This window comes from Macrobrachium nipponense, chromosome 27 (genome assembly GCF_015104395.2).
Source record: "Macrobrachium nipponense isolate FS-2020 chromosome 27, ASM1510439v2, whole genome shotgun sequence".
In the NCBI taxonomy this organism is placed as follows: domain Eukaryota; kingdom Metazoa; phylum Arthropoda; class Malacostraca; order Decapoda; family Palaemonidae; genus Macrobrachium; species Macrobrachium nipponense.
In genome coordinates this window covers 16,168,919-16,191,794 of record NC_087216.1, presented here as the reverse complement: position 1 = coordinate 16,191,794, position 22,876 = coordinate 16,168,919, and the positions used below count along the sequence as shown (strand labels likewise).

At 42.0% G+C, this 22,876-nt stretch overlaps 1 protein-coding gene across 3 annotated transcripts in view; it reads left to right on the top strand.

The window, feature by feature from the left end:
- Positions 1-1,089: 1,089 nt before the first annotated feature.
- LOC135200861 (uncharacterized) overlaps positions 1,090-22,876 on the top strand; it is a 167,942-nt gene continuing 146,155 nt past the window's right edge. For 2 of the 3 annotated variants that reach the window (XM_064229568.1, XM_064229567.1), the window contains exons 1-3: positions 1,106-2,355; positions 7,450-7,568; positions 9,089-9,222. In XM_064229568.1, the coding sequence (XP_064085638.1) occupies positions 2,238-2,355; positions 7,450-7,568; positions 9,089-9,222 (371 nt within the window). In that variant the 5' untranslated portion in view covers positions 1,106-2,237. Of the gene's footprint in view, positions 2,356-7,449; positions 7,569-9,088; positions 9,223-22,876 lie in introns of all 3 variants that reach the window. The other variant, XM_064229569.1, reaches the window with a different exon arrangement.

Below are 22,876 nucleotides of genomic sequence, written 5' to 3'. Positions count from 1 at the left end.
TTCGTATCAGCTCGTATGGACATTCGAAATAAAGTCTATGTTGCACAATACTTTACCGGAAACATGACCATGATTGAAGCAACGTGCTTCCAAGAGTTTTTATCTAGGGTTGAGAAGGCGTTGCAGACCAGTTCCGTTCGGTTTCCACGTCCATTTTTGGAGCCCTCTTATCGGCCGTCATTTGGTCTAACAGGCGAGACCGTTTTAATTTACCGGTTAGAACTTTTATGGAATAACTGAAGCGCTGTGTGATAAGGCAAGCATAACGCCAGAAAGCAATGACAAAGAATTGCTTTTGAATGAATTCTCTGCTTAAAATAAAACTTGTATGTCAGCGTGACATTATAGTGTAATGACGACTTGGTAGAACCAAGGAGGGAACCGATTGCCTTACTACTTGTACTACGTAGACCATAACTAGGAGGCGAAGTAGGTACCAGGAAAGCACGCGTTAGCTTAGGAGGAAAATGAAACTGAAAATAAATCGGCTCGTTTCCCTCCATTGGTCTTGCAGAAGCAAGACATTATATTCCTTTTTACAAAATAAGCACAGCAGCTGCATGGCATGAAAATGGTTAAGAAAACTATAAAACCATATTGGCAATTAGTGAATATTGAAAAATTAGGCGTAAATACATCCTTCTAGTTTAACAGCACTTTCAGGAAAAACTTTGGACCCAAATGTAATTCATAACTTCGAATACGTGTAAAGACGCTTAATAAAAGGGATTCTGGAATTACACTTAACATTTTAACGTTATAAGGAGCAAGTTTCCTGGAAACTTGGGGACCCGTGGGGGAGAGTCCAGCAAACTTAGCTGAATGGGAAACACACACAAGCTTTCCCATTTCATGGCGTAAGAAGGTTCGTATCACATCACCTGCAGTGTGATTATGAGAGTAAATTTACCAATGTGTCAAAGGTTTGCTTGGCTTGATGTGTAGTAAACTGTATGTACGTAGTTAATTATAATCCACTATTCGTAAATTTAAAAAGGAATATAATCATAAGTACGTTAAGGAAAAAAGCGATGACAGTTGTCTGCCCTTTGGATTACTTTAAGCTCATTGACTAAAGCGGGCGGAGACTGATGGTGTAGGTCTCCCCCACCCCCCTCTTGGGCACTGGCTCATCCTCTTCAAAAACTATCTAGTGGAACGATACCATCACTTGTTGCACATCGATTGCTAATAATTAAAAGAATTTCCAGTGCCACTGTGAAAGCTCTCGGCAATCGCTAGTTTTGCACGATTTTGGACCTGCAGAAACTATTAGGAGCTTTGAGAAAACACTTTATGTGAACTTTGTTATTTGATGTAAGATCTGTCTTTCTTTTTAGATAAATAACTTGGTCGATTTTTACCCATATTTTTACCAATCAATACCAACATAGTGAAACTACACCCAATTCCAGATGCGTCTGAGAATGTAGTATCTTTCAAGAACTTTTAAAGTGAGAACGTCTGACTGACACTTGCCCCGGATGATTTTATTTTGAGGGGAAATATTCTCGTATGGAATTGTTGATATATAATTTTAATATCTTAACTTGAAACATTATTATATTATGGATAATGCAACAGAAATACGGCCTGGTTAGTTGTTGAGTATTTAAAAATATATATATATGTCGTTATAGCTATTTAACGTCAGGGGTCTCCGTACCTTAAGTGAAAAATAATTGATACTCTGGATGAGGCTACAAAAATACGATGCGACTAGTTGCTTTTGGGTGTACTTTTAAAAAGGAATGGAATGGATATATTTTAACGCCATGGGTCTGACGTGGTCTTAAATAAAAATGTTTCCCTTACGAAGGGATTATTCGCGTTTTCTGTTTGTTCTTACGTGCGAACCGGAAGCTGCCATCTTAGGACCAGCTGAGAGAGAGAGCGAGACTTGTGACCCCCCACACCACCTCCCAGCTGGCTGTATCCTCGCTTATTATTGTTATTCCTGTGGAAAATGACTGATAGGTTAAACTAGGAAAAAATTAAACTACAAAACTGGTGACATGAAGAAGTTGGGGCAGCGGAAAGTGCGAGTGAGATAGAAGAGTGGAAAAGCGTCAAAATCGACAGGGTCGTCGTCGTCGTATAAACTCTGATGTCCAACTCCTCCTCCTCCTCCACCGAGAATGAGACCCTGCTACTGAAGAACTTGAAGAACGGCCTTAACTGGGGTTCCTGATCGACTGAATGAATGCTGGGGAGGAGGACAACACTTATCCACAAAGATGAAGAAGTTGTTCCAGCGGATAGACCAGAATAAGGACCAGTCGCACTCCAGCTTCGTCGGGAAGGTGTTCGTGGTGGGTCGGAACACAGTCACTGTCGAGGATGTTATCGCTGAGGGTGAGCATTGTTCTACGTCAATTCGGCATTTTTTTTTTAAATCTCCTACCTAAGTCTCCTCCTGTCTGTTTTTTTTTATTTTTCACCTTGGTATGATCGAATCCAAAGGCGATCTTTGATGATGTCATTACCTACGGTAGGCTAGGCAGCCGAAGGTTAGGTGTCAGCTTCTGCTACTAGTTAAGCTTTATATCAGCTTTATGCTTCAGCTTAATTCTGTTTTTTAAATTCTTGGACACGCCTACACAACCAGCTTAGCGTAGGCTTAAAAACTGGGCGGCATTAGTAAAAAGGCTTAAATTAATATAAAATTGAAGGTTGTGATATTTGTAGAAATCATGATCAAATGAAAATATAAAATGTAGTTTTTCAGATAGCATTTAATATGTTTTTGATGAATTTAGTTTTTCTGATAGGTTTTGATAGGCCTTTTTTTTAAACTTATTTAAAATTTCATTTCAATCAGGAATGTATGATTAGCCTAACCCTTTGTACACTGATCTGTCAGAGAAATTTAATAATGAATGTGGCTGACATTTTGGAAATAGGCTTTAGAATGAAAAGGAGAAATGGTGAAATCCAGGAATGCATGGTAGCCTGTCGTAGTCCTAACAGATTACCATAAACTGTAAAAGGAAATACTACTGTATAAAGTATTTAACAGATTACCATAAACTGTAGAAGGAAATGCTGTATAAAGTATTTGTTATATCCTAACCTAACCTACGACACCATAAAAACTTAACTGACCAATTTGAGGTTTACTTCACGAGGACACATTCATCCAACCTGACCATGAAGGCTGCAAATCAGAAATAGTATTTGGTGACTTAATTTTAGGTTTTGTTGCCCTTCCTCTTCATCAGTATTAAAGGAAATTGGGAGGCTATTCCCCTTGGTTTGCCAAATTGGCCCCTGTTGTTAGGCTAGTCACAAAGCGCTTGTTCATTACTTACTTAAAAATAATAGACTTAAAAATAATAGTCATAGGCCTGTTTTGTCAAAACACATCAGAAACCGTCAGGAGAACTTTATTCTATTTTACATTTAAATTCTCTTGCTTCCTAAGCTGGAAAGTTAAATGGAAGTTATACGCAATGATGGTCTTGTGGAAAGGAAGTTTTCATGAAACTGTCATTAACATATTTTGCATAACAAAAGAATGTGGAACTCTTATAATTAATTCGGTACAGAAAACATCTGAAATAATGCCCCTCATCGGTTGACAGGAACTGTAGTGATAATGATGGAGATGACAGATTAGCACAGTAGACTGTTTGTGTCTAAAAGAGCTAACTGCAATAACTTAAGCTGTGCACAAAAATTGTAGTTTGTACATCTCTTCTGTTTCTTGGAAACTATTTTCTGACTATTTTGTCCTAGAAATAGGTTTTGTAAATGTACCTTCCTAGTCATTGGTTGTTTTATCTATGCTGTATCATATAGGTTTAATAAATACATTACTGGTTAGGCAAGGAATCTTGTTTTGCTATCATTTAGCATAGGCTATGCTAGCAGATTCATTACAGGTAAGGCAAGGAACCTTGTACTGCTGTTAGTTATAAGCATTGGCCATGTTAGGATAATCTTATGTAGCATTTTGTTATGTGTACAGGCTAGTAGCTCAATGTAAGATGTGATGTTAGCTTATATTCCCAGACAACATTAAATATTAATGTGTTTGGTCATTAGGCAACTGAAGTTTGTTAAGATTTAAGTTTTTAAATGTTAGGAATGTAACCCCTGATTGTATAACTTGCTCATATACTGCCAATAAGATTAGCTGAGATATGGTAATGCAAGTGTGTTAGTTACAAAATCGACAGACAGCAGGTAGCACATTCATATCCAAGACTTAAAAAAGCACTAGAATAATAATTATGGCAAAATGTAAGGGAAAGTAGTGATATCTGTGTCCTTCGAATACCTTGCAAAGCAGACATTTTTGACATTTTCATATATAAAAATGTCTTGGAATTATCAGAAATATCTGGTTATGTCAGGTTATTTTAATAAGCATATGCTTTGGTACAAATACTCTGATAGGTAGGGCTTGTTTCCAAGTGTAAGCTGGTGTTGTTCATACATTATGTTTGTGTTTTTATGGCGTCAGTTGCAACCATTTTTTCTCATACATGATATGACTTTCATGGCTAATATATAGTTACTGCAATGTTACTGTGTTGCAAAAATAAAACTTGTGTTTGTGGACATATGCCCCATATTTATTATAGTTTATTTTCATTTGGTCATTAGTCTAATGTTCTGTCATCTTGGTCTCTCTCTCTCCTCCTTTAGTAAACTTTAGTAAACTGAAACACTTCAACTTCCCAGACTTGTATTTACCAGCCACGTTATGATTATTTTTTTCTGTACCTTCATGTTAGACATGCATGTTTGCCGGAGCAGAGGCCTTATCATAAGTTTTGAAAATGATTTTTTTTTTTTTTTTTTCTTCTAAATCCTTGACCCTCCAGATCTAAGAACAGAGATTCCTGTGTCAGTCATTGTTGTTATTATTATTTAAAGTAGTCTAATAAGCAACAGTTAAAAAACCAGGCCTGGTTGGGTTTCTGATAGAAGATAGAAGTAAAGTTTATCTTCCATATGGGGTTTAGTGTCTGATTGGCTTTTGTCCATTCCCTTGGATTTAGTTCACCTCCAGGTTATTTTAAAAAGTCTGTGTAAATCTTGAGAGACTGAATTATTGATTCCTTGGTTTATCATTTCAAATTGGGAACACAGCCTCCATATACCATGACCATTGATGACAATAATTTTTTGTATCTGCAGTTTACATTAATTGTTCCGTAGTGTACTATTTACTTATTTTGCTCTAACAAGAATGTTATGCATTTTAGATCTAATATTTATTCAGTGCGCATGCAATTGAAAATGCTCGTACACCTTAAAATCAACATGTGTAAAGAAAAGGTGAAATTAGAAATTGTACCAGATTAAGGAATATGCAACAACCATTGCAAGACCTCTGGAAAGGAAATAATGAACAAAATTTGTTTCTAAGCCAAAAAAAATGTCAGAAAATTATGTAGAAATCCTGTAGTCAGGCTGTGAATTCGGCTTTTCAGAGGATTTGTACATTTTTTACCATGCATGAAACATAGTCTTTATTAATATTTAGAATATGGAGTGACATTAAAGCAAGGATTAGCAGTGACCAAATGATTTTTAGATAATAATGTTTATGTAGAAGTGTTCAGATCATTTTGAACTTATGCTCTTGCATGATAAAATTTCACAGTACAGGCAGTCCCCGGGTTACGAAAATCGTTGTAAGCCGGAACATCATCAAAAATCCTAAGAAAACCTTACTTTTAATGCTTTGTGGGCATTCAAAACTGCATTCTTATTGCATTTTTCATAAAAAAAACTTTAGATATTGATTACTTTGCATTTTTGGTGTCATATTTCATCTGCCAGATCAGCATTTGTAGGTGTCATAACTCTGGAGCATGCGTCGTAACCCTGGAACATGCGTTGTAACCCTGGAAATAATTTCTGATGAATATAATTGAAAAGCGTCGTAACCTCGGAACGTCGTAAGCCGAGACCGTCGTAACCCGGGGACTGCCTGTATTGATTTTTTTACACCTTTGACTAACCTTAAGATGTTGGGGGTGTAAAGACAGTTTCTTGTCCCGTGCTTTGTAGAAACATTGAGGTAGTACTCAAAGGCCTCCTGCCATTGAATCATCAAGAAAAGAATGTTAGCTGAGGTAGGAATGTCAAATAAAAATGGCAGTTGAACAAAAACTATCAACATTGCTTTTTTGGTTTATAAGAATGAAAGGGCCTAAAATATACATTTGAACAGGGTAGTATTGTAGATTAATTTGCATCAAGAAAAGGAATTAAGAAGAGTTGTAAGGCATTTCCAGAAATAAGGCTACAATACTAAGAGTTAAGAAATTTTCCAGGTTACATTAATAGTAATGTAAATATTCTGTACTACTAAATCTCTCTCTCTCTCTCTCTCTCTCTCTCTCTCTCTCTCTCTCTCTCTCTCTCTCTCAGTGATATACTATAAGTTCTTTGGAATCTATCTGCTTTTCTCTGAATCTTGTTTGTTAAGTGTAGAGATACATGAATAAAATTAATTTGATCTCTGCTTGATCTGCCATATGTTGTTTTATGCTCAAGAAGTGGTATGATTTCTAATACTTCATAAAATGAGAGAAAATATTAACTGAAATCTGTACACAAGATCATTGTGTTGGTTTATTTCATCCGAGTCAGGGATTATGACACCAAATGCTGACCATACCACTAATTGTTATTGTGAACCCATATATATTATAAAAATAGCCATTTAGTCATGCAGGATGCATCCAGGTTCGTGGCAGAAAGTTAAAAAAAGAATGGTTTTACTGCACATGTATAGGAAATCCTTATTCTGTACTCAAGTTTGGCAGCGATGTTCCTCACTCTAGCGTGCAATTTTTTTTCTAGTATGAATGTGCTGCCATTCTCTCAGGGTTTGTTTTTCGTCATGCTTTGCCTCCAGCTTGTTTCTGGTAGCTGTGTTATATGTTTTGCCATTAGCCTAGTAGTGTTGACCTTATGGTCATTGCTGATGTAGTGCACCGGTGTTTGTTTCAGTGATTATATTCTTGCTCTGTATTTCTGTTGTGTGCTCAGAATATTGTTCATTATTCTGCCTGCGTTTCCATATGCTGGCAGTTGTGGACCTAATGTAAAACAGTATTCTACATACTAGTTTTGTTTTGCAGATCCATTATTATTTTTCTTTGTCCGTTCAAAACATTGCTTGTGTTTTGTCCATGCTTTCTTTGATATATAATTTAAATACATTATTTAAATATACTGTACATATATACACATAAGACATAATTCTGCTTCAAATTTTTAATTTTTGTATCATCTGTAAAGCAAGTATTTTTACCTCATATTAGAATCTTATTTGCACAAAAATTTTTATAAAACAATCCCTAACAAAGCTTTCATAATTTAGGTTGCAATAGAGAGACTTTCAAATAGGACTAAAAATATTGTTGTATAGTTTCAAGCAGGTAGGATTTTAGTTTCATTAACTGACATGGTTCTATTTTGCAGGTGGATTTGCACTTGTTTTTCTCGTCAAAGGAAGTGGAGGTGTTCGATATGCCCTCAAGCGAATGTATGTTAACAACGAACATGATTTGGAAGTGGCACGAAATGAAATTAACATTGCAGTAAGTAACATGATCATTGTATTTTAAAATTTTACCTAGTACACTGACTAAATAAGGTAGAATTCTAAGGTAAAATTCTCTATAACCATTGGAAGGCATCAGTTTTGTTTGAAATACAATGATTATTCAAGAGATTTTCTACACTGCAATAACTTTCTTATTGCCAACATCTAAACCTTATGAGGTATAGAATACTGGACATATTCAAAATTGGTTTGTACAGGGTACGGTATAGTTAGTGTTCCAGTTCACTTTTGTGTAGTGTTACAGTACATTTTTGTGCTATATCCTTAACTTTGTACAAATAATTGTGAGTTTAATCACTTTTAAAATGGGTAAATTTTAAGCATATAAATTATGTGGGGCACTAAAACTCAACATGGTCTCAATTTTTTTTTTTTTATTCAAAGTTGACTTATTTTTGTCTTTAGTAAATGTTCAATATCTTATTTTCCCTTTTATTTTTATTTTTTTTTCATACTCTATATTGAAAGGGGGGAAGGATGATATGTAAAGCTAACCGACTGCACAGAATTATTCTTAAATCATAGAAGCAGACAGTGTGACCCGGAGGTCAAATTGTTGTAACACTTGCCACCTCTGGAACTTTTAGCCAAAGCCTATCTTTTATTAGAAGTGGACCTTATTAATGAACCATCACCCAAGTTGTTTAGGCAATAGCCTGGTTATTTTAGCCCTCCCAAAATGTGTTAGGAAAGGATTAATTTCTTTATTACTATTTCATGTTGGGGAAAGTTAGATAAGGAAAAAAGTTCTGATTAACCTTGTTAAATCTAAAAAAATTTGTTTTTGTTTAATGATTTTATGATATTTTGTTTCATATTTTTGTTACTAGAATACAACCCAGATGGCCAGACTTGATGTTACTTTATAGAATTCTCTGTGATAGGGAATAGTATACAGATTGACAAAAGGTAAACAAAGTTGCAACATTCTTAACAAAACATTTATAAAAATTGAAGAGCTCAGTCTTGAACCACTTGACACTCAATCTTAAAAGTGAGGCTGGTGGTAGACCATGAAAATGCCATTGGTTAATTAATCGAGTGGGCTATTCATTTCTGCCTGAAGCAGCTCTTCATGTTTGATTTACATCCAAAAGAAATTACTGTATTTCATGTTTGAGATTTATGCTATTCCCATGGATTTAATATAGAATCTGAATTGTTGATGTGATCTAGTTATGCGATTGTACATTTTGTACTTGACAGTATGAGAATATAATTTCTTTCTGATATACAAATCCTTTGATGTTCATGGTATCAAGAAAAGATTTCCTCAACGACAGTTCATGTCTCATGGCTGACACCTGAGCAGAGAAAAGTATTTTTGAGCTCATAAGGATCCTATACCACTTCAAAGTTATAAACGATTCTCTCTCTCTCTCTCTCTCTCTCTCTCTCTCTCTCTCTCTCTCTCTCTCTCTCTCTCTCTCTCTCTCTCTCTCTCTCTCTCTGTTGGCAGTTGACTGAAAGCATTTTTTTTCTTTTCCCCCCTAGAAAATGCTTAATGGGCCACGGACAGTTGTGGGGTATGTGGATTCTGGAGTCACACATGTTGGTGGAGGAGTTTATGAAGTGCTCCTTCTTATGACATTTTGTAGAAAGCATCTACTACACTTCATGAATGACAGGTACAGTACAGATGGTTTATTTCATCGGGCATAAAATCACACAATATGTGGTTTGACTAGACAGTTATGGTATAGAGCAGTCATTTTGATAAATTTTTGATGCTGTTGAACATTTGGTTTGTATTTGAGGCTGACATCAGTCGTAGAGATTCATGGTTAAGGAAGTAATGCTCATCTTCTGATTTTGCTGTCTTCAGTTGTGTTAGCATTGACCTTAGATAGCATACACAGTTCCAGTGCAGCTGATTTTTATGTGAGGTTTATACAAGTGAGCATATGGTTTCATTGCAGTGGATTTTATGTGACTTTTATATATGTGGGAATACCTATTTGTTCATATACGAAACAAACCTTTGGTCTTAACATTAGGATTTACTAGCGCCAAGCTGGAAACTGGTAGAATTAAATTAAACTTGTGCGATCCAGGGACTATTGGCATCTATACCAGGTCACGGGGCATGTATACCCAGAATGCCCTCGGCGTCATGTGACCGACCTGCCAGTTATCTTTATACCGCCTTTAAGATAGGACGTGTTCTCTGTCTGTTTAAAGCCAGTTTTAGTATGCCCGTTTTTTATCCATTTCAATTTTATTTTTCTTATTAATTCTCTTTTTCTGAGTGTGCTCAGTGTGTGTGAGCTGTAAGAGTGTGTAAGTGGAGAGATGGAGGGTTTTGCATCGCTGTCGAAGAGGAGACAAAGGAAATGCCCTGGAGTCAGTGGCTTTCCTTGTTCAAGATTCCTAACTTCGGTGTCGACGGATCCTCATCCAACATGTAGTAGGTACAGGGAAAATGTATGTACGATTACTAATCCTTGTTCTGTTTGTCGTGGTTGGTCGGTGGAACAGTGGAGGAAGTTTTATGACAAAGGCCAGTACAAAAGAAAGGAGTCGACGCCATCTTTGGGTGACCAAGCGACGTCTGCTTCTTTTGTATCGGCAATACACCAGACTGCCCCATATGTTTCGCCACCGCCCTTTGATTTGTCCCATATCCCATCAGTTTCTCCTAGTGGTTCATTTTCGGAAACGCCAGGAGGGGTTTTAGGTAATTTGATGCATAATATTTACGCTCCCTTGTTCCCAGCAGCGAGAGGGGGAGCATCGCCGGGTGCCGGTTCCAGATTCGAACAGGATGGAGGGTACGTGGGCAGCGCTAGGCCTTCCAGGTGTACCAACCTAGGAAGGTTTGCTGTCGCACTATATGGCGGCACGGTTCCAGCAGAATCCGGCAGCGCTGAATATTCCTCATCCCCCGGGTTTGAACTTTATGGGAAATAATGTTGTGGCTATGCCAACAACTTCTTTGGTTACGACGATGCAGAACGTTGGGGTTGGTTTTGCTGCAAACGCAGGGATGCCAGCAGCAGCAGCCCAATCTCTACCCACAAGATTGGTGATGTCACAACCGACGTCACATACCAACATGGCAGACGCGATGACGTCACAGCCGACTGGTTCTCAGTCTTCTTCGCTGCCTCCAGACTCAAATATGCTTTCTGACTCGGTAGTACACACTGCAATGAAGAAATTACAGGATTTAGAGAAGAAAATTAATAAGAGAGGCAAAAATAAAAGGCGTGATTCGTCGTCTTCTTCGTCTTCTTCCTCTAACTCAGCGTCATCGCTAAGTTCAATGACGTTACGGCGTGTACCAGTCAAGCGTTGTAGGATACTGGATTTCGCGACTGTTTCTCGGGCCAAGAGGAGAAGAGTGAATTCTACTTCTTCGGACCAGGACGGTCACATCCCAGTCAGCAAGAAAGGCAGGAAGTCAGAGGCTGGTAAACTCAAAGGTAATGGACGAAGCCGCTTACAAGAATCCGAACGAGCGAGTGAGTCGGCGGCCGATGGGATAATGGCCGACGCGGAGTTACCAGTAGAGACTATAAAGAGTTGAAGAAAATCTAGTGTCTTTGGCAAAAAGTGCAGCAAAGGATAGAGCACAGATACCAGTTTTGCCTGTAAGACCGTTTAAAATACGGAGGAAAGATGATAAGGCTCCTATTAAAGGGTCGAAAAATAGCAAGTTGGCAACCTCGTCTGATACGTTGGTGGAAAGCGTTGTTCGCCTAAATGAACGATCAAGGCCTAATTCTCCGTTGGTCGTTGGAGACGATACTAATTGTCATGAAGAGGAAGTGAACTCTGTTTTGAGAGAGCCCTCATCTTGGAGATATAAGCGAGATTCTCGCTTCAGATTCGCAAGCAGAGAAGGAGTGAGCCGGTCTCGTTCTCCTACTGACTGTTCGGGACCGAGCCATCGGCGGTCAGCGGAGATCAAAGAAGCCGCGGCCGGCAGATGGCCATGAAGCACCCGGATGGTTGTCAGGGGATAGGAGTGAGATAGCGTCTCCCGTGGCAGAGCACAGTACGCTTGAACCGGAGGAAGGAGAGAACCAAGAGTTTCTGGCTTTGTATGCCGAGGTGATTGATTTGATTTGTCAATTCAATAACCTTTCGGAGAGAACGGAAACACCTGCCAGTATGCTTCCTCCTGGGATTGTCATGGGGTGAGAAAGGATACCAAGGTGTCATATGAGTTACTTTGTTCAAATCATGCGGAGTCCGTTTTACAACACGTAAACGCACGGATTGCGGGAAGGGGTAATTCCTTAAGATCAAATAGATCGTTTAAGTTTATCCCCCCTCCAATGATGAAACATAAAAAATATTATATGACATCGACGGTTCCTTTACTGGCTAGACAAATTAACCCAAATGTGGTAAGGTTAAGGCCTGGATTAACCTTAGATCAAGTGAAAATGGAATGCCCTTCGATGACTTGCCAAGAGGCTGCTATGTTAGAAGTGACAGCTGCTTCTGTCTTTCAGACTGCTTCATGGTTGGATCTTTGGTCGACAGCAGTTGCAAAGATTGCATCCTCAGAAGTGACGAGGAAGGCAGTGGATGAATCAATGTTTATTAGATTGCTACAATCAGGTGCCAAAGCAATTGTATACTTGACAAATTTAAGTGCCAATGTTTGGGCAAATATCCTTTTAATGAGGAGGGATGCAGCTTTGGCCAGGCTAATTCGCACTCTTGATTCGGATTCCCTGCTAGCAATGAGGAATGGGAATATCTTAGAGTCGCAATTGCTGTTACCAGAGGCCATAGATAGGAGAAGGATGGACACTAACGATAGGTTGGTATAGCAGGCAGTCAGGAAAACTTCTAGCAGTCAGGCTAATCCTATGGAAGTAAGGCAACAACAAATACCTCGGAAGAAGCCAGTGAGGCATAATATCCCTAATAGGGTAACAAGGCCCTCTTCCCCAAAGAAATTGACTCATCGGTCCTTTCACAATAGAAATAACAGAGAAAGGGGGATTAGGGCAAGAGGAAGGGGCTCGAGGCGATAGGAAAGGCGCCTCTCATCACTCGGCAACACCAGTGGGGGATTGCCTGGCAAATCACTGGAAGGTGTGGCAGGAACTGGGAGCAGAGCAGTAGGTGGTGGACGTTCTCAGAGTTGGGTATTTGATTCCGTTCGAAGTATCCCCACCCCTGACAGCCATTGCTTCACCTCGCCTATGCTCAAGAACCTCAGAAGGCTTTTATTCTTCGAGAGGAAGTGAAGAAGATGATGGAAAGAGGGGCTGTGGAACAAGTATCCATGCTGTCAAAGGGGTTTTACAGCAGGATTTTCCTGGTACCCAAAGCCAGTGGGGACTGGAGGACAGTAATAGACCTGTCAACTTTGAGTCTGTTTTTAAGAAAAACCAGGTTCAAAATGGAAACTCCAAAGACGGTTCTACAAGCAGTCAGGATCAAGGACTTTATGCTGACAATCGACTTGAAAGACGCATACTTTCAGATCCCAGTCCATCAGTCTTCCAGGAAATTTCTCCGCTTCAGTCTGGCAGAGAAAGTTTTCGAGTTCAAAGTTCTGTGCTTTGGATTGACAACATCTCCTCAAGTTTTTACAAGAGTGTTCGCTCTTGTTTCGTCATGGGCGCATGCTCAGGGGATCAGGCTAATAAGATATCTAGATGATTGGCTGATGATAGCAAAGTCCAGAGAGAAATTACTCAGGGACAGAGTGACCCTTCTACAATTTTGTCACAGCTTGGGCATTGTGATAAATTGGGAGAAGTCGCAGTTGGATCCAAGTCAACGGCTGGTGTTTCTGGGAATGGTCATAGTAAGAGCCAGAGTATTCCCAACAGACCAGAGAGTAGAGAAATGCAAACAAGTGGTGAAGGCCTTTCTAGAAAAACAAACACAGCCAGCAAAACAGTGGCAGGTAGTACTGGGAGTTCTAACTTCCTTGGAGAAGCTAGTACCACAAGGGAGGTTACACCTTCGGTCTCTACAATGGAGGATGAAGGAGTTCTGGTCGCCAATAGTAGGTCACCCGTACAAGCAGATTCCCTTGTCGGCAGAAGTGAGGAAAGACCTGCTGTGGTGAGTGAAGGATAGCAATCTGACAGTGGGTGTTCCCCTTCAGCAACCCTCACCAGATCTCTTGCTGTTCTCAGATGTGTCACTAGAAGATTGGGGAGCGCATATGGAGGAGCTGATGGTTTCAGCAAAATGTAGCAGTGAGAACAGGAAACTTCATATAAACGTGCTGGAACTAAAAGCAGCATTTCTGGCACTACAGGAATTCCGGGAGAGGGTGCAGGGACATTCAGTGGTTTTGATGTCAGACAACACCACAGTAGTAGCTTACATAAACAAACAAGGAGGTCTAGTGTCTCGACAGTTACATATGATGACAGTTCAACTTCATCAGTGGGCTGTAGAGAACGTGGTATCAGGGCCAGATATATTCCTGGAAAAAGAAACCTGGTGGCCGACAAGTTGAGCAGAAGGGATCAGATCCTGGGAATGTAGTGGTCCTTGCACCAACAAGTTGTGGATAGAATGCTCAGGTTGTGGGAAAGGCCGATCATAGACCTATTCGCAACCAGGTACAACAAGAAGTTGGGAGTGTATTGTTCGGTAGTCCTGGACATAGAGGCAGTAGCAGAAGACGCTCTACAACACCCATTGGACAACCTGGACCTTTACGCATTTCCTCCATTTTGTCTAATCCGTCAGGTTCTGAACAGGGTAATGCGGTCTCAGAACCTCAGAATGACTCTGGTAGCTCTGTTATGGCCAAAGGCAGAATGGTTTCCAGACCTCTTGGAACTCCTGATAGACATACCAAGAGAGTTACCACCGTGGAACAACCTGCTATGTCAGCCTCACGTGGAGAGGTACCACCAGTCGGTGAAGTCCCTATCACTTCACGGGTGGAGACTGTCGAGTATCTCTTGCGAGCGAGAGGGTTTTCGCAAAAAGCAGCAGCGCACATGGCAGGAAATATCAGAAAGTCATCGGCAGCAGTATACCAAGGAAAATGGTCAGCATACTGTGATTGGTGTCGTAGAGGGAACTTGTCTCCACTCGGTACCACTATTCAGCAACTAGCAGACTTTCTGATATATCTATATCTCAGGACAGAAAGGCATATGTCCGTGTTGGCGGTGAAGGGGTACAGGGTGGCTCTAGCCTCGGTCTTACGCATGAAAGGCGTGGACATTTCATCTTCATGGGAGTTGGCCATGTTGATGAAGAGCTTTGAGCATTCATGTTTACCAAAGGAACTGAAAGCCCCAGATTGGGGTTTGACCATGGTACTGAGTAGTCTGACAAAACCCCCCTACGAACCACTAAGGCAGTCCACAGATAGGAGCCTGACCCTAAAGACACTCTTCTTATTGGCCCTAGCTTCAACCAAAAGGGTGGGGGAGCTACAGGGCCTGTCGTCTATGGTAAAGCACTCGAGAGGTTGGAAGTCAATGGCATTCGAGTTTGTGCCAGAATTTGTGGCCAAGACTCAAAACCCATCAGTAGTGGACGGCAGGTTTAACTTTTTTTTTCCATACCTTCTCTGGCTGATTTTGTAGATAATGACAAAGATGAGATGCTTCTGTGTCCCGTCAGGGTAACAAGAGAGTACTTAAGGAGGACAAGGCACCTCAGACCGGGGTGCAGGAGGTTGCTCGTAAGTACAGGACGGAACAAAAAAGGAAGTGTCCAGGAATACAATATTGTTTTGGCTAAGGGAAACGATCAGGAATGCCTACATGACAGAAGGCAAGGGGTCAGATAGCCAGGAGAAGGCTAGGGCTCATGACATTAGGGGCTTGAGTGCTTCTTTGGCATTCAAGAAGAATATGTCTGTCGAGAGAATTCTGAAAGCTGGTGTTTGGAAACGCCAAACGACTTTCACTTCTTTTTATTTAAAAGATGTTGCCCATAGATCTTTGGATACCTTTTCCTTGGGTCCAGTGGTGGCGGCCCAACAAGTGGTGGGTCAGTTTGTGTCTAGTCTAAGATGAAGGTATGAAAGTAGAGTGAATGGGATGACTGGTCTTTTTTCTTTACTACTTTCTTTCTACTCCTTTACCTACGGGCAGTATGAAGGAGAGTAATATCATGAGCTGGAACGGACTAGATGCAGGTGAGGTGGTCAGCCATACTGTAAAGTTATGTTAGAGTATAGTATACTTTCCAGTAGCAACACACCCCTCTCAGTAGTTGGAAGGGAGGGTTGATGGTAGATCCAGACACAAGGGACAAGAGTGGTTTATGAGAATAGGGGATCCCCTATTTCCCCAGTGAGGGAAACCAATCGATCTCTTTATGTCTTTGGTTCAAAGGTTATAGTCCATCCTCTTAGAATTCTCCTAATATTCGGAAATGGATTTAGGTGGCAAACTCCCAGTCAGTTACAGACTTACCTCCCTCCAATAAGTAAGTCTATCCTAATGTTAAGACCAAAGGTTTGTTTCGTATATGAGCAAATGACAAATTTGTAACTAATTTGTATTTTTCATAACTAACAAACCTGAGGTCTTAACAGTTAAAGGGCCCACCTCGAACCACCCCTCTAGCAGTCTAACTGGGTTAGAAGTATAACTGGCGGGTTGGTCACACGACGCCGAGGGCATTCTGGGTATACATGCCCCATGACCTGGTATAGATGCCAATAGTCCCTGGATCGCACAAGTTTAATTTAATTCTACCGGTTTCCAGCTTAGCGATAGTAAATCCTAATTTTGTTCATGACACTTACCTGCCAGATATATATATAGCTGTATTCTCTGACGACCGACAGAATTTCGAAACTCCCGGCAAACGCAGTGGTCGGCTAGGTGGTTAGTACCCATTCCCGCCGCTGGGAGGCGGATACCGGGAACCATTCCCATTTTCTATTCAGATTTTCTTCTGTCGCCGGTCGGTAAACACCTGTTTACAGACCTCCGCTTAGGATTTCGAAAACTTCATTTGTCACTTGAGTATTTGGATTGTCTTTTGGTTTCGGACTTGGCTTAGTGATTTGGCATACGCTATTGTGGTTTGGATTTTGATTTTGGCTTTGATTTTTCTTAGAATTGAGATGTCTGGATCTAGTTCTACTAGTTTCAGAGTGTGTGGTGTAGAAGAATGTAAGGTGAGGCTACCAAAAGCCTCGGTAGATCCTCACACAGTGTGTGTGAATTGTAGAGGGCATGTTTGCTTGTTGGATGATAGGTGCAAAGAATGTGAAGTGTTAACTGATGTCGAATGGAAGGCGTATGAATCTTACATTCGTAGACTTGAGCGTGACAGAATTAGGAGGTCTTCCTCCAGGAGTGCTTCTGTTAAAAGTCAAAGTAAAGTTGCTCAATCTAACATAAATGTAGAACATGTTACGCATAACCCTGTAATTTCTCCTTCAGATAAGGAAGTGATTGTTACCGAAGGGAATGCCCTTTCTACCATTTTAGAATCGATTCGGAACCTTGAATCGAAAATGAAAGTGCTACAATCTAATGTGCAAAAGTGTAGTGATAATTTTAGTGCCCCTAGTGAAGTGGAGGGGGCGTCAGATCGGTCCTATAATGCCTCTAGGTTGAGACCTCTGTCGGACTCCCAGAACACAGGGAATGGACATGTCGAAGGCCGAAGGAGGGTTACGGGAATTAAACACCGGTCTGGCGTCCCTTCGGCAGATCCTGAAGACGCATCCCAGGCTGCCAAAGATCGCGCGCAAGCTCGAACTTTGAAGGAATGCTTCTCTTCCTCCGAGACGTCCTCACCTCACCGTGGGTGGGAATCTCGGAAGACCTCTCCGACTGAGAGTGGTAAGGAAGACGTAAGGTGTCGCACGGGCGGCCATCGTCTTTCTCGCCCTCTTAGGAAAGGTCTTACGGAAGAAGTACGCGCTTCTCCAAGTGAGAGTGGTAAAGGAAGACGTAAGACGTCGCACTGGCGGCCATCGTCTTTCTCGCCCTCTTAGGAAAGGTATGATGGAAGAGGAAGCTTCATCGGGAGATCGAGAGCGTCCTCCGCCTCGATTTACGCTTCGGTCTTCTCCGGAAGACTTCGAAGACAGTATCCCGCACAAGAGATTTAGGACGCTTTCTGAGCGTCCTGATTCGAGTCCGGAGAGAAGGAAGAAGGCGTCCCCTCGCCCATCTTCTTCTCAAAGGTTCATTCCATCATATGGTTCTTCACCATCAAAAAAGACCCTCGAAGCGATTCGTCAACAGTTGGATGCGTTTTTCGCCAAGAAAGAAGAAAGATCACGTAGTCGTAAAAAAGATCTTTGGCTACCCGTCAAGAGATCTAGACGTTCTCCTGCGGCTTCTCTTCGTTCTTCGTCATCTTCTGATCCGTCGCCTTCTAGACCTCATCGACTCAATCAGGAACGCGCAAGCAGTCCTGCTGAGAGAGTCTCTAGAAGTATTGGTGGTAAAGAAAAAGACAATAGGTGCCGCACAGGCGGCCGCCGTCGTCTTTTCCCAGAATCGAAGAACGTTCAGAAGGATCGCTCAGAAATAGAATTGGGAGGAATTGATCTTGGCTTACAGGAAGAGAATATTCAACAAAAGAAACGCTTTGCTAACCAGGACGCTCGTAAGGACGCTTCTCGGGACGCTCGGGGTCGGAGAGACTTCAGACGCACGATATTAGTTCAGAAGAAGGATATGAAGATGAATATGAGGACGCTTTTGAGGACGCGAGGCGTAGTGCTAGTAAGGACGCTCGTCGTCCTTCATATCAGTACGCAAATGAGGACGCTTTCCAGGACGCAAATGAGGACGCTTTCCAGGACGCAAAGGAGGACGCTTTTGAGGGCGCTAGGCGTCCGATGCATAAAGTCACCCTGAGAAGAAAAGAACAGGTCGCTAGTCAGAAGGTTAAGCGCCATATGCTTCAAGGTAGTAGGAACTACAATATGAGTGCTCGTCAAGAGAAATCGTATGACGTTAGTTTGGAAAATTCGGAGAGAAAGTCAAGGTTAGGAGAACATAGACTCTCCTCTTCAAATTTGATTTCAAACACAAGACCTGCGGTTCGAAAGGGAGGTGAAACTTTGGTTTCTTCTCGTTCGACTCAGAATAAGACTATGTCTCCATTAGAAGATAAATCGTCAAGCGAGGCTGTTTCGGAAGAGGAGGAGGATCCTACAACCTCATCCTCTGTGGATTATAAGACTTTGACTCGTCTTTTAAAAGATTTGTTTCCCGAGAAGTTCCGAGCTCCAGTTCCTCTCTCTCCACCTTCGCAACTAACCTCTTCGAAGGCAAGGAAGACTCCAAATTTTGTCAAAATGGCCACCTCGCTCTCGACTAAAAGGGCTTTTAAAAGAATCCATGATTGGATGGAATCCAAAAAGACAAAGGGCAAGACTTCTTTTGCACTTCCCCCCACAAGGCTTAGTGGAAGATCGGGGAAGTGGTACGAGGACAGAAGAGGAAGCAGGTTTAAGAATCCCCGCTTCCGCACAAGGGGATTTCGCCAACTTAGTGGAAGCTCCTAGAAGATCTTACCAGGCATCAGCGAAATTTCGTGGGACAATGTCGGAGATAGATCACCATCTCAAAGGCCTTTATAAAACTTTGGAAGTTTTTAACTTTCTAGATTGGTGTATGGGCGTCTTGGATGTGCAGTCTAGAAGCCCAGATTCCATCTCTTTGGAGGACTTAGCGAGTATTTTGTCATGCATGGACAGAGCAGTAAGAGATGGCTCCGACGAACTGGCATCACATTTTGCGTCGGGAGTCCTGAAGAAACGCGCACTCTTCTGTAGCTTCAAAACTAAGTCAGTGTCGCCAGCGCAAAAAGCAGAATTGTTGTTCGCTCCCTTTTCTGCTCATCTTTTTCCACAATCGATGGTAAAGGATTTATCAGTAAATCTCCAAGAACGAGCGACGCAGGACTTATTGTATCGGTCTTCGAAAACGTCCTGCTGATCAGATGTCTTCAAGAACCACGCAAGCTTCTAGGAAGAATTATAAGCCCTTTCGTGGAAGAGCCTCTTCAAGAGCTGCTGCTCGAGGGAGGAGTTTCCCTAGGGGCAGAGCCCCCTCAAAAACCAGGGGAAAGAAATGACTTTTCGGCCCTCCAGACACCAGTCGGGGCGAGACTCGCTCTCTTCGCCGAAGCATGGAGGATAAGAGGGGCGAGCTCTTGGTCACTCGAAGTGATCGAGAAAGGTTACAAAATCCCGTTTCTATCGAAACCACCATTAAGCATAGAACCAATAGACCTTTCGCCCTCTTATCAGGATTCAAAGCAACAGATCTTATTAGACCTTTTGGATCAGATGTTGGAAAAGAGAGCAGTAGAAAGAGTTGTATCACGGAACTCTCCAGGCTTCTACAACAGGCTTTTCCTTGTTCCGAAGCACTCGGGAGGATGGAGACCTGTCCTAGACGTAAGCAGGCTGAATCTTTTTGTAAGGAAAATAAAATTCAAGATGGAAACTGCACAGTCTGTTTTAGCTTCCCTGAGACCAGGAGATTGGATGGTGTCCTTGGATCTCCAAGATGCCTATTTCCATGTTCCGATACATCCTCGGTCCAGGAAGTTCCTCAGATTCGTTCTGAAAGGACAGGTCTTCCAATTCAGAGCTCTCTGTTTCGGGCTGAGCACAGCCCCTATGATATTCACGCTTCTGATGCGAAATGTAGCAAGATGGCTCCATCTCTCAAAGATAAGAGTCTCACTCTATTTAGACGATTGGCTGATCCGGTCCACGTCAAAGGAACAGTGTCTGGAGGACCTACATACGACATTACAGCTGACGAAGGACCTGGGCCTTCTGGTCAACTTCGAGAAGTCCCATCTGATTCCCACACAGTCCATCGTGTATCTGGGGATTCAGATGGATTCAGTGGCTTTTCAAGGATTTCCATCCATAGAACGTCAGCTAAAATGCTTAGAGAAAGTATCGGTCTTCTTAGAGAAGGAAATATGCTCGGCGAGGGAATGGATGAGTCTGCTGGGGACCATTTCCTCGCTGGAGAAATTTGTTTCTCTGGGAAGGCTGCACCTCAGACAGCTTCAGTTTTTCCTAGCAGACAACTGGAAGAACAAGAAAGACCTAGACGAGATTTTGAGAATCCCTCAATCGATCAAAGAGCATTTGAAGTGGTGGTCCGATCCCGTCAAGCTATCGGAAGGGATGTCCCTCAAAGTTCTCAGTGTTGTTCTCAGACGCGTCCATGACGGGCTGGGGAGCAACACTGGGGGAGGAAGAAGTGTCAGGCCTCTGGAGAGGGGAACAGAGGTCCTGGCACATAAACCTCAAGGAGCTAGAGGCGATTTGTTTGGCACTTCAATGCTTCGAGTCAAGGATTGTGGGACGAATTGTACAAGTCAACTCGGACAACACCATGGCGCTCACATATCTCAAAAAACGGGGAGGAACTCTATCTCGCTCCCTGTTCAGGATAACGAGGGAAATCTTACTTTGGGCGAAGCTGAGAAATGTAACGATTCTAACAAGGTTCGTTTCAGGACAGCAGAACGTTCGTGCGGATCTCCTCAGCCGTCAACATCAAATGCTTCCAAACGAATGGACTCTCCATCCAGAGATTTGCAAGGAGTTATGGAAACTTTGGGGACGCCCACTGGTAGACCTCTTCGCGACAGCAAAAACGAAGAGGCTTCCTATTTACTGCTCTCCGGTTCTAGACCCAGGAGCAATAGCAATAGACGCCATGCTTTGGAATTGGAAGGGGATGGATCTATACGCCTTTCCTCCATTCAGACTCCTGGGAGAGGTAATAAGGAAGTTTGCGGCGTCGGAAGGAGCAAGAATGACGTTGATCGCCCCCTTTTGGCCTGCAAGCGACTGGTTCACAGAGGCCATGTCATTTCTGGTAGATTTCCCAAGGACACTTCCAGAAAAAATCGATCTACTCAGACAGCCCCACTTCGAGAGGTATCACGGAAACCTCTCCGCTCTGAGTCTGACTGCATTCAGACTATCCAAAAGTTGGCCAGAGCGAGAGGTTTTTCAAGATCGGTGGCAAGAGCTATTGCCAGCGCTAGAAGAACATCTTCCCAAGCTGTCTACCAATCGAAGTGGGCTATCTTCAGAAGTTGGTGTAGAAGGCAAAATATTTCCTTCTCCACGACCTCTGTGAGCCAGATTGCTGATTTTCTCTTACATCTTAGAGATATAGACAAACTTTCAGTGTCAACGATTAAAGGCTACAAAAGTATGCTGTCAACGGTCTTTTCGATCACAGAGGCTTGGATTTATCAAATGATAAAGATCTTCACGATCTATTGAGGTCCTTTGAAACATCAAAAGCTCACGAGACAAGATTCCCTCATGGAATTTAGATGTTGTCTTAAAGTTTTTAATGTCAGCCCCATTTGAGCCTATGCACGCTGCCTCTTTGAAAGATGTAACTAGGAAAGCTATTTTCCTAACCGCTTTGGCAACAGCTAAGAGGGTTAGCGAAATCCAAGCTATGAGTAAACATGTGGGTTTCAGAGAACACAATGCAGTGTGTTCGCTGAGCCCCTCGTTCTTAGCGAAGAACGAAAACCCATCCAACCCTTGGCCTAAAAGCTTTGATATCAATGGGGTTATCAGAGTTCGTCGGACGAGAGCCGGAGAGAGTTTTGTGCCCTGTCAGAGCTCTCAAATTTTATCTGGAAAAGACCAAACAATGTAGAGGCCCGTCAGACAACCTGTGGTGTTCGGTCAAGGGGCCGGAATTACCAATGTCTAAAAACGCACTGGCGTTCTTCTTGAGAAACACCATCAGGGAAGCTCATTCGTCCTGCACGGATGGTGATCTTAAACTGCTAAAAGTTAATGCTCACGAGGTTAGAGCGGTAGCTACTTCGGTGGCTTTTCAGAAAAATATGGCACTCAGTGATATCCTGGGTGCCACATTTTGGCGAAGCAACTCTGTGTTTGCTTCACACTACCTCAGAGATGTGAAGGCGCATATGAGAATTGCTACTCGCTTGGACCATACATTTCGCGGATACAGTATTGGGGACGAGAAGCAAATACGAACCCCATCTTTCCGTTAAAGAAAAGAATGTAGTTGCCATTTTAATTATGGGTTTGTTTTTACTTGGTCCGTAGGGTGGCCGCTTGAGGCTGGTCTTCCCTTTAATTAGCCTGAAAGTTATGGGACTAACTTTAGTGAGGCTAGGTTAGGTGGTTATTTATTATGCTTCGTTGTCCTTCAGTATGGTCAATATGGTCTAGTCACATTGTGGTCACGCTCCTGTTGCTGGAAATTCTAGTTAAGCAGAAGCAGGCTTGGGTGACAGTAATCACGAAGTCAGCTATGCTAAACAGGTAGGGAACCAAGATGTCCATCATCTGCATGTGAAATGTTTCCAAAATCC